At 38.1% G+C, this 14,337-nt stretch overlaps 1 protein-coding gene across 8 annotated transcripts in view; it reads left to right on the forward strand.

Annotated features, from left to right (window-relative positions):
- MARF1 (meiosis regulator and mRNA stability factor 1) overlaps window positions 1-14,337 on the forward strand; it is a 42,379-nt gene that overhangs the window by 2,251 nt on the left and 25,791 nt on the right. For 4 of the 8 annotated variants that reach the window (XM_020281369.2, XM_075995153.1, XM_012790219.2 and 1 more), the window contains exons 2-8: window positions 2,596-2,797; window positions 5,915-6,601; window positions 7,344-7,518; window positions 8,728-8,954; window positions 9,992-10,109; window positions 10,652-10,824; window positions 13,748-14,176. In XM_020281369.2, the coding sequence (XP_020136958.2) occupies window positions 2,654-2,797; window positions 5,915-6,601; window positions 7,344-7,518; window positions 8,728-8,954; window positions 9,992-10,109; window positions 10,652-10,824; window positions 13,748-14,176 (1,953 nt within the window). In that variant the 5' untranslated portion in view covers window positions 2,596-2,653. The remainder of the gene's footprint in view (window positions 1-2,595; window positions 2,798-5,914; window positions 6,602-7,343; window positions 7,519-8,727; window positions 8,955-9,991; window positions 10,110-10,651; window positions 10,825-13,747; window positions 14,177-14,337) is intronic. The other 4 variants (XM_012790220.2, XM_075995152.1, XM_020281370.2 and 1 more) reach the window with 3 other exon arrangements.

Genomic DNA, 14,337 nt, shown 5'->3' on the forward strand with positions numbered 1-14,337 from the left:
CTTTAAGGTTGCTGTGAACTAGGCTGACGCCACCACACTGTAGCCCAGGCAAGAGAGTGAGACTCTATCTCAAAAAAAAAAAAAAGAAAGAAAAAGAAAATGCTTTATGAACTATATTATACTATAAATGTCAGTTCACTTTCAGCATTTGGCTTTGAAGAGGTTTGAGAGAGCATGTTGAAATTGTATACACTGTAAATTTCACAGACTCATATGATTTAGAGGAGCTTGTTGGGGGACATAGACCTGTGAATAATAGGAAAAACAAATATCATAACTTACTATTGGGATGTTATTTAATTCTATCTCTGCATTAACCACTCCCAGTAATGTGTAGTAGGTGAATGGTGTGCTTTATTAAGTAATTCTGTCATTCAACATATATTTACTTTGTATCTACTATGTAGCAGGCCCTGTGCTTGGCACAAGAGATACAATGGTGAAATAGTGGGATCCATTTATGGAATTTTTTTGTTCTCAGTAATGCAGTGATGTAGAAAAGGGAGAAATTAGCCACATTTTACAGAGGAGGAAACAGAAACTTAGGAACTTTTGTAGACAAAAGGGCCAAATAATAATTATTTTAGGCTTTGTGGGTTATACAACTCTGCAATTGTAGTGCAAAAGCACCTATAGATAGTATTTAAATAAATGGATGTAGCTGCGTCCCAATAAAACTTTATTTATGGACACATAAATTGAATTTCATATAATATTGTATATCACAAAATTTTATTCTTTTGATTTTCTTCAAGATTTAAAAACTGGGCAGAGCATGATGGCTCACACCTGTAATCCCAACAATTTTAGAGGCCAAAGTGGGGGACTAGTTTGAGACCAGCCTGAGCAACATAGTGAGATTGTCTCTACAAGAAATACAAAAATTAGCTGGGCATGGTGGCACACACCTATAGTCCCAGCTACTTGGTAGGCTGAGGAAAGAGGATCACTTGCTTGAGCCCAGGAGTTGGAAGTTGCAGTGAGCTATGATGATGCCACTACACTCTATCCTGGGCAACAGAGCGAGAGCCTGTCTTAGAAAAAAAAAAAAAGAATTAAAAAATGTAAAATACATTCTTAGTTCACAGGCCATTTAAATACAGGCAGTGGGCCAGTTTTGGCTGGTAGGCCATAGTTTACCTCTGCTCTATGTGATCATGTCTCCTGTACCTTAGATGTAGTACTTATATAATGAGCTCTCCCCTCTCCCTGCCATGTAGATGTTAAAATCTCTTGAAAGGAGCATCTTATCAGAAATATAACTAAAAGAATGTTTTTCCTATATGCCCAGATGAAATTTCTGAGAGATAATGTAAATAATCACTTTAAAATGACCACTGTAGGTCATGGGATGTTGTGGCCACGACTTGGAAATGAAGTTCACTTGCCTTCTCTATCAGCCAACTGCCTCCACATCCAATGGGTGTGAATGATTTGATCTGTTTTTACTGTACCATTTAAGAGTTGTAAATGTTGCACTGGATGAGAGAGCATATCTGTGACTTGAGATTTCTCTCTAATTGTTAGATTTTTGGTGGTATATCAGATTGTACTTTTTTTTTTTTTTTGGACAGTCTCACTCTGTTGCCCTGGCTAGAGTGTGGTGGCATCAGCCTAGCCCACAGCATCCTCAAACTCCTGGGCTCAAGCGATCCACCTGCCTCAGCCTCCCGAGTAGCTGGGACTAAAGGCACTCGCCACCATGCCCAGCTAATATTTTTTTATGTATATACTTTTTAGTTGTCCAGCTAATTTCTTTCTATTTTTTTAGTAGAGACGGGGTCTCGCTCTTGCTCAAGCTGGTCTGGAACTCCTGAGCTCCAACGATCCTCCCACCTCCGCCTCCCAGAGTGCTAGGATTACAGGCATGAACCACTGTGCCCGGCCTCAGATTGTACTTTCGTCATAAACAAACTAAGAAATTGGTTCTGTAGCAGAATCAAATTCAAAGTCCACAGAGGCCACTTAATTCGAACCTTCCATGCTCAGATCAAAGACACAGTGGGAGAGATTGCTCTTAAATCGATTTTAAAATCGTACATAATTTGTAAGGAGGATATGATGGTTGTTCTTTTATAATACTAAGATTAGATGCTCTCAAGAGTCTGTTAACTTTTTCACTCTCCTAAGCAGAGTCTTTAGGGAGAGATAGCTGAGAAGAATTAAGAAAAATTATAGAAGTGGTCTACTTAGGGCCCAAGGAGGTTGACTCCAGGCAGTGAGGTAAAGTCTCAGGGATGTGGAGGTGTCTAAGACTTGGCTACTTCTCTTAAGCATGCCTGTGTATAGAAAAGAAATAGGTCTTATCCAGAGTTCATTTTTATTTGAAGAGGTATGGAACATGAGGAATGGCAGATTATAGATTTTTTTTAAAAAATCAGATTGATATAATTAGATTTTATGCATTAACAGAGTCAACTGAGTTTACTCAATTCTGGTAACCTATAATATGCTCTCAGATTCTTCTTTTGTTCATTAAGTTTTGAATTGTTGGGATCCATTGCACTATAAATATAGTTACATTTTCACATTTTAAATATATTATAAAAGTTATGCTTATACAAGAAAATAACGTTGAAATCTTATTCTTAACAGGGTGGAAGTATGAAAGAAAAGAAAGATGAAAGAATGTTGAATCACTTTATATGGCTGTATGATGGAAGGAAACGGAACTGAGAACTCCTGCAGTAGAACGCTTGGATGGCTTCAACAAGATAATAATGCTAAACCATGGCTTTGGAAATTCTCTAATTGTTTTTCTCGTCCTGAGCAGACGTTGCCACATAGTCCCCAAACGGTAACTATATGCAAGACTAAGGACATAGCAAATTACTTGTGCAAATAGATGAGGGGTCCAGTTAGTCTGGGATATAGTCTCTCTTCCTGGAGACCATGCTAAGTTTTCCTGTATATTCTACTTGTATTGCCCCTTGTAGCATATTATTACGATTCTTGCCTCAATGAGAGCATAATTTTTTAACTCCTATATTCCACTCTGAATAACAGTAGATACTTTAAGTATTTGATGTTAAAATTTTGGAAAAATTTGTTTCTCCGTAAAGTCACAGATTCCAAAAATTAAAAAATTTACATTGTGCAGTAAAATCAGAGGAAAATGCAAAATAAATTTTATTTTGCTGTAGCCTTCTGAGTTTTGAGTCTTATAATCCGAGGGAAGACTGACAAGAGCTTATTGACAACCTTTTATTTATTTTTATATAAGATTTCTTTCAAGGCCAGGCATGGTAGCTCACACCTGTAATCCTAGCACTCTGGGAGGCCGAGGCAGGAGGATCGCTCAAGGTTAGGAGTTCGAAACCAGCCTGAGCAAGAGTGAGACCCTGTCTCTACTAAAAATAGAAAGAAATTAATTGGCCAACTAAAAATATATAGAAAAAAATTAGCCAGGCATGGTGGTGCATGCCTGTAGTCCCAGCTGCTCAGGAGGTTGAGGCAGAGGATTGCTTAAGCCCAGGAGTTTGAAGTTGCTATGAGCTAGGCTGACGCCATTAGCCCAGGCAACAAAAAATGAGACTGTCTCAAAAAAAAAAACAAGATTTCTCTTGAGTATTTAAATATATCTCTAACTTCTTATTTATCTTTTCATTGTAATGTTGACATTTTCTGATTTCATGCACTCTTGTTACCACCTTTCTATTTTTTCTATTGTACTTGGGATTAAAATGAGACTTTACTATAATTTTATATAAAGATGTTAATAATTTTTTTTTTTTTTTTTTTTGAGACAGAATCTCTCTTCTTTTGCCTGGGCTAGAGTACTGTGGTGTCAGCTTAGCTCACAGCAACCTCAAACTCCTGGGATCAAGTGATCCTCCTTGTTTCAGCCTCCCGAGTAGCTGAGACTACAGGCATGTGCCACCATGCCCGGCTAATTTTTCTATATATTTTAGTTGGACAATTAATTAGTTTCTATTTTTAGTAGAGACAGGATCTTGCTCTTGCTCAGGCTGGTTTCAAACTCCTGACCTTGAGCGATCCTCCTGCCTCAACCTCACAAAGTGCTAGGATTACAGGCATGAGCCACCACGCCCAGCCAAGATGTTAATAACTTTTTTTTTTTTTTTTTGGAGACAGAGTCTCGCTTTGTTGCCCAGGCTAGAGTGAGTGCCGTGGCGTCAGCCTAGCTCACAGCAACCTCAAACTCCTGGGCTCAAGTGATCCTTCTGCCTCAGCCTCCCGGGTAGCTGGGACTACAGGCATGCACCACCATGCCCGGCTAATTTTTTATATATATATCAGTTGGCCAATTAATTTCTTTCTATTTATAGTAGAGACGGGGTCTCGCTCTTGCTCAGGTTGGTTTTGAACTCCTGACCTTGAGCAATCCGCCCGCCTCGGCCTCCCAAGAGCTAGGATTACAGGCGTGAGCCACAGCGCCCGGCCTGTTAATAACTTTTTAAAAACTAATTCTCCGTTTTCTCTAGGTTTTCACAGCATAGTTATCTTTGTTGTAAGGCATCAAGTAATTTGAGTGTTTTCAGAAATGTTTTACTTTAGTGACAGTTGACAGCGAGAGCTGGTATCTCCAGCAGATCCCAGAATGGGATGGTGTATCTAGTCCTCATGGAGTCACACAATTCAGAATTGCACTCTCAGCTTTACAGATCCTGAAACTTGATTTTGTCAGTGGCATGCAAAGTGGAGTAGGTTTAGGGCAGGGGCCCAATTCACAATAACTCTGCCCATAAAAGCTTGATCTATATAAATAAGAATGCCTGTGTATTGATTTCCATTCTAAACTGCAATTACCAAGAGGGCAGAACACACTACTCATTGGCTAGTCAGCGCATTGCTGTTAACTTCCTTTTAGGAAAAGTCTAATTGAAAATCCAGATTTTTTCCCAGATAAGCATGTGCTCCCAGGTGAGTGTAGAATCACAGCAAACAGAGTGATGTTATAGCAATCGGATGGGCCCTTCTACACTCTAAAGGATGAGCGTGTTTCAGTTATCTATTAGGACATCCTCTTCATCTTAATGGTCCTTGCAGTCTGCCCATAAAGGTTATTGATTAGTTAGATCCCTTTTCAGTTGTCAAGTACTATGCTAAGTGCTTTATGTGCTTTATCTCATTTTATCCTTCTGACAACTCTAAGAGGTGCATTTTATTGTTCTCAATTTATAGATGAGGAAACTGAAACAGAGAGGGGTCTTATAACTATTGAGTATCATATCCAAATCTAGGTCTCTGACACTAATGCTATGTTTATAACCTTTGTAATATACTGGCCTCTCGTGTCTGTGTTGGAGTCCTATGTCAAACTGTTTGTCTTGTATCTTTTACGGAGATACTCTAATTTTCACTGGCCACAATATAATTGTCATTATAAGTTACAATATCCTAGGATTTCTTAAATGTCATCAGCAACATGGGTGGACCATTTGAGTAGATGGCTGATCTCATCCATAATGTTCAGAATCTTATTCTTCTGCTTACTAAAACCCCTATGGATTGACTATGGGAGCTATTAAGTATTTTCCTCAAATCACTTTGCTTGTAAACCATCTTTATTGAATGCTGTTTGTGACTTGTTTTCATACCACCTATTTTGCCTTCAGAAGATCCTGTGAAGCAAGGGGACGTTACTGAAGCAAAGTCACTGAGGCATAATGGCTTACTGCAGATGTAAACAGACCCCCCCACCCCCACCCCAGTCTCTTAAGATTCAGGAAGAACATAACCTTAATTTTAGTTGTGTGTTTCAGCGTTTACTTCTGCAGACCTTGCTTAAGAATGCCTCTGGTTTTAGCTAGCTGCTATTCCAGTTTGGTTGTGATGGGGGTTGTAAACAGAATTAAACACTATTTCTGTTTTTTAAAGCAGTAGGATATGAGTAACCAAAAAATCACTAACCTCATAAAATTAACTTATGTTCTGATTTTTCTTTTCTCAGAAAGAGTACATGGAGAACAAGAAAGTTGCTGTGGAATTAAAGGATATACCATCTCCCCTTCATGCTGGCTCTAAGCTTTTTCCAGCAGTCCCACTTCCTGATATTCATTCTCTTCAGCAACCTAAAATACAGCTTTCAACTGTCCCCAAAGTAAGCTGCTGTGCTCATTGCCCTAATGAACCCTCCACTTCGCCAATGCATTTTGGTGGTGGCGGTGGTGGTAGCGGCGGTACTGGTAGCTTGATTCACACGGGCTCACTGTTAGACTCGCAAAGCACCAGGACAATCACGTGTCAGGTAGGATCAGGGTTTGCTTTCCAGTCTGCATCTTCACCCCAGAATGCCTCAGCTAGAAACAATTTGGCAGGCATTGCAAGTGACTTTCCCAGCATGTGTCTAGAGAGTAATCTATCTTCCTGCAAACACCTGCCCTGCTGTGGAAAACTCCATTTTCAATCATGTCATAGTAACGTGCACAAACTGCGTCAGTTTCCAACTCTCCAGGGCTGCACCGCCGCTGGCTATTTCCCCTGTTCCGATTTCACAAGTGGGGCTCCAGGGCATTTGGAAGAGCACATTTCACAGTCGGAGCTCACGCCTCACTTGTGCACCAACTCTTTGCACCTTAATGTGGTACCTCCGGTTTGTTTAAAGGGCTCACTTTACTGCGAAGACTGTCTGAACAAGGTTTGTATCTTTTTATTTGTTATGTTGGGGCAGCTAAGGATTGAGGAATGACGTTTTTTAGAAGTGGATTTATCTTTAAATGCCTTTACTGTGCATGGGGTTGAAGATTCTTCTGTGGTGCAGATCCATCAGCATAACTTCTGCTGGTCCTGAAAGAAGCAAAGAGTAAAATGGGAGACCATTCAAAAAGTACAGAGTCATTATTTGTGTAGTTTATGCTTTTGGAGCCTCTTGTTGCAATAAATCTATTTCCTACATATGAACTTAGTTTGGCAAACCCTCCATGTTCTGTCTTTAAAGGCTAGAGCACAATTAATTTCTTATAACTCAGACTCAACTTATATGTGGGCCTATTCATATAACTTAGGTGACCGCATGTCTTTTTATAATATGGGGAACTTGAAACTTGGCCAGTTTGTATTTACTTCACTTGGTATTCAAGTGAAGACTTTACTCCCGTTTATGTAAAGTGTATGTGAGTTCTTCATTGCAGCAGACACATGCCCCAGAATGTAAAGGTCAGATCGTGTGAAAATCTTTCCTGATCATTTCAAGTCTTCTGGAAATGAGTTTATGAACTGATAGCTAATGGTTCTGGGAAAGATTATTTGAAAATACATTTTATCAGAGGTTAGGTGGAAAGGTGAAAAACACTTAGAATGTGTTTTCAGTTGCTGTATATAACTCTAGGTTCTGAAATGATGTGTCTGAAACCTCCTTTTTTAAAAAAATTTTAAAACAGCCGGCAAGAAATAGTATAATTGATGCTGCTAAAGTCTGGCCAAATATACCACCTCCAAATACTCAACCTGCACCTCTTGCTATCCCTCTGTGTAATGGCTGTGGAACCAAAGGAACAGGGAAGGAGACCACGTTGTTATTGGCGACCAGTCTAGGCAAAGCTGCTTCGAAATTTGGTAAATGACAGTATGGCATAACATGTGTATATTTAAATAGTTTTCAGTATCTGGTACATTGCATTTAATCACCTTTAAAAGATTCCTTGTGGTTCTAAAGCTACTGTGTATGTGAGTCCCCATCTCTTGGTAAAAGATCTTTTTATTTTAGACCAGGAAGTCATTTGCCCTTTATGTTGGTCTGAGGCTATTTGAGTTCAGAAGCTATGTATAGGAAAATGGCTACTATATTAGGAGAAATAAAGTGCTAGAGTAGGCATGGTGTCAATTTAGGTTTGTAATCATATCTGTTGATTGTATACTCCCTGGAAGTATTTAGTATATAGGTCAATTTAGTAATGGCTAATTTAGAACAGTATTTGAAAACCTAAGAGTTCTCAGTTAAAATCATTTCCCCAAAAAGTAGTTCATAATATTTTCTCTTTTGAAAACATTTTTAAAATGTTAAATCTGGGCCACGAAGTAACTCACACCTGTAATCCTGGCACTCTGGGAGACCAAGGCAGGAGGATCAAGTGAAGTCAGGAGTTCAAGACCAGCCTAAGCAAGAGTGAGACCCCATCTCTAGAGAAAATAGAAAAATTAGCCGAGCATGGTGGCACATGCCTCTGTAGTCAAAGCTACTTGGGAGGCTGAGGCAGGAGGATCACTTGAGCTCAGGAGTTGGAGGCTGCAGTGAGCTGTGATGACACCGCTGCATTCCAGCCCAAGCAACAGAGTGAGATGCTATCTCAAAAAATAAATAAATAAAATATTAAATCCACGTTAATTCAGTGTTTAAAATAATTTAAAATCAACAACAGTAACAGCTTTACCCTTTGTCAACTCTTCTTTGTTCTTCCATACTGAGTAGGTAGATAAGCATGGGTTGAGCATGAAAATCAGGTCTCGGAGCTGCACCATCCAATCACCAATCAGTAATGCGTTAGTGTTCTGAAAAACATCACTGCTCAGCACGAGAATGGCTTATGCTTTCAGATGGGTTTATGGTGGGCTTAAAGTTACTTTGGCTCTCCTACAAAACAAGAATAATCTCTTAGAGTAATACTTTGGCAACTTGATTGCTTTCAACCAATGAGGTTGGTATCATTAAAATTTAGCATCAATCATTTACTTTTTCTGACACTAAGAATGATAGTAGCTACCTAGTATTTTAATTTGGCCTTTCTTTTTCACTGCATGTAATTGAAAGTGTTAACATTTCTTAAGGGTCACCAGAAGTTGCAGTAGCCGGACAGGTGCTAGAAAACTTACCCCCCATTGGAGTTTTTTGGGATATTGAAAACTGCTCCGTTCCCTCTGGCCGGTCAGCTACTGCTGTTGTACAGAGAATCCGTGAGAAGTTTTTTAAAGGCCACAGAGAAGCAGAATTCATCTGTGTGTGTGACATCAGTAAAGAAAACAAGGAAGTTATTCAAGAACTGAATAACTGCCAGGTGAGAAAAGTTTTTAAAGAAAGAATTTTAATCTACTATGGCAGAAGAATAAGCATGTGTTTCTTTTTAAGAATTTTGATTCAAAATTTGTTTAATGATATTTGTGCTAAGTTTTCAAATAAAATTAGGAAAAGATCATTTCAAAAGTACAAGAAATTATTTAATCATGTTTAATATTTCAATAATGCTACTTATATTTTAGTGCTATACTGGTATAATGGTTACATACGTATTGTTTCCTTTTGATTTTGGTAACTGTTCTGTGAAACAGGCATGTATGATTTATTATTTCCAAGTTACAACTGAAACTAAGACCCTGAGAGGTGAAGTAACTTCATTAAAATCCCATGGCCACTAGAAGAGCTAGGCTTTAAATCCAGGTTGTCTGGCCCCCAAAGTCTGTGCTCTTAAATTGGAACTAGAAGCCAGGTCTTTTGACTCTCAGACAATAAATTCTGTTAATATTCCATATTGCTGTCTAAAATCATATATTTATGTTCTTTACAAAACTAATAAATCCTATTGTGTATTGAAAGTGCCTAAGGCACCTGTCAAAATAAACCTTTCCTTGCTTCCGGAGGCTTATATATAAGCCTGATAGTTTTAATCGGAATAAACACATTTTAGCTCTCTTAGGGGCATACTCCTCTCTCTACTACCTAAATGACATAAATCTTACCTTCTTTTATCTAATCTCTGCCCTCTCTAAATTGTTGGTAAAAGCTACTAGAGCAAATTTAACAACTTCATATTTCACTTCCTTTCTCCTACTTATTTTCTGAAAAGGAGATAAAAGTACAAAAACAGAAGATTAGAGATAAGAGCTGGGGTAATAACAGACCCAGTTAATTCATAGGAAGAGTCAATTTTGAAATTATTGAGATCTGGTTGCAGTTTTTTTCCATTCCTAATAATAATGGTAAGTAGAGGGTTTTTTCTCTAGGATTACTTATTAATTCTAAGAATTAGAATTGGGCAGAGTGCATAACAATTTTTAACCTCAGCTCATGCTCGTTCACCCTTATAAATTAATGCAGGTAACTGTTGCTCACATCAATGCTACTGCAAAGAATGCTGCTGATGACAAACTCCGTCAGAGTCTCCGAAGATTTGCAAATACGCACACTGCTCCAGCCACTGTGGTTCTTGTGTCAAGTAAGTGTGGAAACCTTTGCTAATTTAAGCTAAACTCACTGTGTGGGAATTATCATAGAAGCAAAACATGTGAAAGTAAAATGTGCCCCCAAAGAGGCTGAAATACATAAGACATGTTTATGCTTATTGTTGAGAACTGCTTAGAAAAAAAATGGGTCTATAGGATTTTCTGTATTTTCTCCTTGAAACTTGAGCTCTTGTGGGGCCAGGTTTATTAAAGAAAATGCATTATCCTGGGCCCAATATTACAAATTTTGAAAATCCAAGATGAGTAATTTTCAAATTTGAGTCTCCCCAACATATTAATAATTGCTCCATTTTAATTCTGGAAGTAACATGTATCTTGGAATTCACTATAGGTATGTGGTGAAATTATCTTACCATGTTAATTCTTCTCAATGAATGTGTTCCTATTCTATGAAAGGGAGAAGTGACTTTGAATATAGTCCAGCCTTTTTTCTCAGTCGATGTCAGTAGAGTTGTCTGTCTATCAAGTGTTTCTAATGTTTGGGGATGGGGTTGGGCTGTACCTTTTCTTTCAGCTGATGTCAATTTTGCATTGGAACTTAGTGACCTGAGACACAGACATGGTTTCCACATAATTTTGGTCCATAAAAACCAGGCCTCAGAAGCATTGCTGCATCACGCCAACGAGCTGATCAGATTTGAAGAGTTCATTTCCGACCTGCCCCCAAGGTTACCACTAAAAATGCCAGTAAGTGGGTTTGCATTATTTTTGCCATTTTCCAATATTAGATTATGGAGACTGAAAGATAGCCCTTAACGAGGTGGTCAACATGCCCAGGTAGGGCTGTTCTTTGTAAGAAGCTGGTCAGAGCTTGGAAACCTTCAGTTCTTCTCTTATAAATATACAGAGAATTGATATGTGTGAATTTTGCTTTTGTTTTTTTTAAAATATCATAGGGAATTGTAGATTTACCACAGTCTCTTGCCAGCGTCTCTGTAGTGTTTTGTGTCAAGTTGATGGAAATAAGGGAATAAGGTCATTATTCTTTTTGCTTCTAAGTATCAAGGGTAGAGAATATGGTGAGGGTTTGCATATACTTGTGTAGTTGGCTTCAAATAAACAAAGTAATTGTGCATTTCTTAGGCATTTAGTCCTTAAGCTCCAACAGGCTTCTGAGGCTATGCTTTCTATAGTGCATTCCATGTTGTGCATGGACACAATTAGAAGTGGTGGGTACTGCTACACGTGTAGCCTGTTTAAGCCACATGCCAGGAGAGTGTGAGCGTATTTCCAGGAGAACAGCGTTTCTGATAGACTTGAGTTGGGATAAAAAAATTTAGTGTTGAGTTGTGCTTAAGCTGTTTGGAGTATGTATGTGTAACTCTTAAAGAAATAGTATTAATAATAATGGAGAGGAGTGATCGTGTGGATGATCCAGGACAGTGGACAGTCCTATACAACAATTGCAGTTTTGACATTTAATAAATTTAGAGTTAGACACGTACCTTAGAAATGATCTCACATAACATCCTCATTTAAGGGAGAAAGAAGTCAGCTCATAGAGTAAGCAGCTCATTAACAATTCCTTCTGCTTCTGTTTAACACTCACTTTTCTAACTTTGAAGGCTTTAAGTCAAATAATAGTATTTGAGGTGAGAAAGTGCCCACTTTGGAGGTCCTTATTCCTCATGATTAAAAAAATATTGATTATTCAAGACATTTAGTCTTAACAGATGTTTTTTCCTCATCCACGAGAGAAATAAGATACATTTCTTTTTAGTTTGTCCCTTTAATTTTAATAAATTAAAGATGTATTAGTACTGCCTGGGTTTTGAGTCCCAAGGGTCACAGGAAAGCTGCAGATTTTGTTGATGAATGGTCAGCTCCCCTCAAATAAAAAGAAAAGCCTCTGTTTAGAAGAGTAATGTGTTCATTGTAAAAACAAATAAATGATAATATTCAGAAATGTGGAAAGTGAAACCCCCATAACCTCCCCCTCCAGGGGTAACCACTGTTAACAGTTTGATATTGTTCTCTAAATTTTAAAAATGTAATTTTTAAAAAAATAGTGTCACATATATAGTGTTCTGTGGCTTTTTTTTTTTTTTTTTTTTTTTTTTTGAGACAGAGTCTTACTCGGTTGCCCGGGCTAGAGTGCTATGGGGTCAGCCTAGTTTACAGCAACCTCGATCTCCTGGGCTCAAAAGCGATCCTACTGCCTCAGCCTCCCGAGTAGCTGGGACTACGGGCATGTGCCACCATGCCCGGCTAATTTTTTATATATATATTTTTAGTTGCCCAGCTAATTTCTTTCTGTCTTTAGTAGAGACAGGATCTCTTTCTTGCTCAGGCTGGTCTCGAACTCCTGAACTCAAATGATCCACCTGCCTCGGCCTCCCAGAGTGCTAGGATTACAGGTGTGAACCACCTCACGTGGCGTGGGTTTTGTTTTTTTTTTAACTTAATGTCATAGCTTGGATGTCTTTTCATGTCAATATAGATATAAATCTACCACATTTTAAAAACCAGCAGAATGTTGGTTTGAAAAGTACTTTTACTTAGCTGATTTTTAACTTATATAACCAGTCTGCCTATTACTGGATATTTTGTTTTTACCCAGTTTTTCACCATCTCCTTCAAGGGAATCCATGTCTTCTTTGGCCTCCCTGGCTAATATTCCATAGGGTAAGTTCCAAGGTGTGAAAGTTCTGGGTCAGAAGTTTATCAGCAAGATCTGAGTTGTCCTCTGGGCAGGTGTTACTAATTTACATGCTTCTCAACAACAAATGAGTGTGTCTGTTTTAAATATGTGCCAGGCTGATAAGTGAAAAATGATATCTGCTTATAATTGGACTTTTTATTAATCATTAGCAAGGTATAGAATATTCTTTTATTATTGTTGTTGTTCGCTCTTGATATTTCTCTGTAAGTTGTTCACATCCTTTGCCCATTTGTAGTGATTTCTTTTATGGCTTTTGAATTTAATCCTTTCTATAATTATTTCAAGTTTTCTCCCAGTACCTTAATGGTTCTACTTCTTGATATATAAGTTTCAATTCACCTTGGAAGGGCTATGACCACCTCATGCCAAATAGAACTTCCATCCAGGCTGATGACTGCCAACCTGAAGTTGTAGCTGAAGAGCCTCTAAATTTATAAAATATATGAATATGTCAACAGCCTTGCTAAATAAATAAAATAGACTTTTAAAAAATAGCTTTATTGAGATATAATTTACGTAGCACAAAATTTACCTCTTTTAAGTGTACAATTCAATGATTTTTGTCAATTTACTGAGTTACACAACCAGTTTTAGAATATTTTCACCACCCTAGTAAGATCCATTATGCCAGTTGATAGGTACTAATAATTCCCATTCCCACCCCCAGGTAGCCACTAATATTTTCTGGACATCCGTCTTCAGATTTATGTTTTCTGGACATTTTATAGAAATGAAATCATATAATATGCAGATTTCTGTGCCTGGCATCTTTAAAACAACAGTTACCTATCAGCACTAAACGAGTTTACCTTCTCCCATCTAAATCACTATCACCTCCCTCCAAGGTTGTTAGCTGAAGTTAGGAGGTCACTCATTGTTCTTCTTAGTTGGAAATTGAATGCGTGTCCTTGAGTTAACCTGATGTAATACTTTTTTCCTCTGTATTAGCAGTGCCACACTCTGCTCTATGTTTATAACCTACCAGCAAATAAAGATGGCAAGAGCATCAGCAACAGGCTCAGACGCCTGTCTGATAATTGCGGTGGAAAAGTGCTGAGTATCACTGGCTGCAGTGCAATTCTCCGCTTCATAAACCAAGACAGTGCAGAACGGGCTCAGAAGCGCATGGAAAATGAAGATGTTTTTGGTAATAGGATCATTGTGTCATTTACTCCAAAAAATAGAGAACTCTGTGAAACAAAGAGTTCAAATGCAATTGCTGAAAAAGTGAAGTCTCCCAAAAAACTTAAGAATCCAAAATTGTGCCTCATCAAAGATGCAAGTGAACAATCTTCCAGTGCCAAAACCACGCCTGGAAAAGGGTCACAGGCAAATTCTGGATCTGCTACAAAAAATACAAATGTTAAAAGTTTACAGGTAATTTTGATACCTCTTGCTTTCTGAAGTTTATGGTAGGTTTGGTTTCTTTGTGTCTGTGTTTTGTGTGCCCACTTGCTTTTGGTGTGTCCTTTATTGATACCAAAAGTCAATTGTTTTCATACAGGATCTAACATATCTTGGATAATTAAATTTTAAAC

The sequence above is a fragment of the Microcebus murinus genome, chromosome 19, assembly GCF_040939455.1.
Source record: "Microcebus murinus isolate Inina chromosome 19, M.murinus_Inina_mat1.0, whole genome shotgun sequence".
In the NCBI taxonomy this organism is placed as follows: Eukaryota; Metazoa; Chordata; class Mammalia; order Primates; family Cheirogaleidae; genus Microcebus; species Microcebus murinus.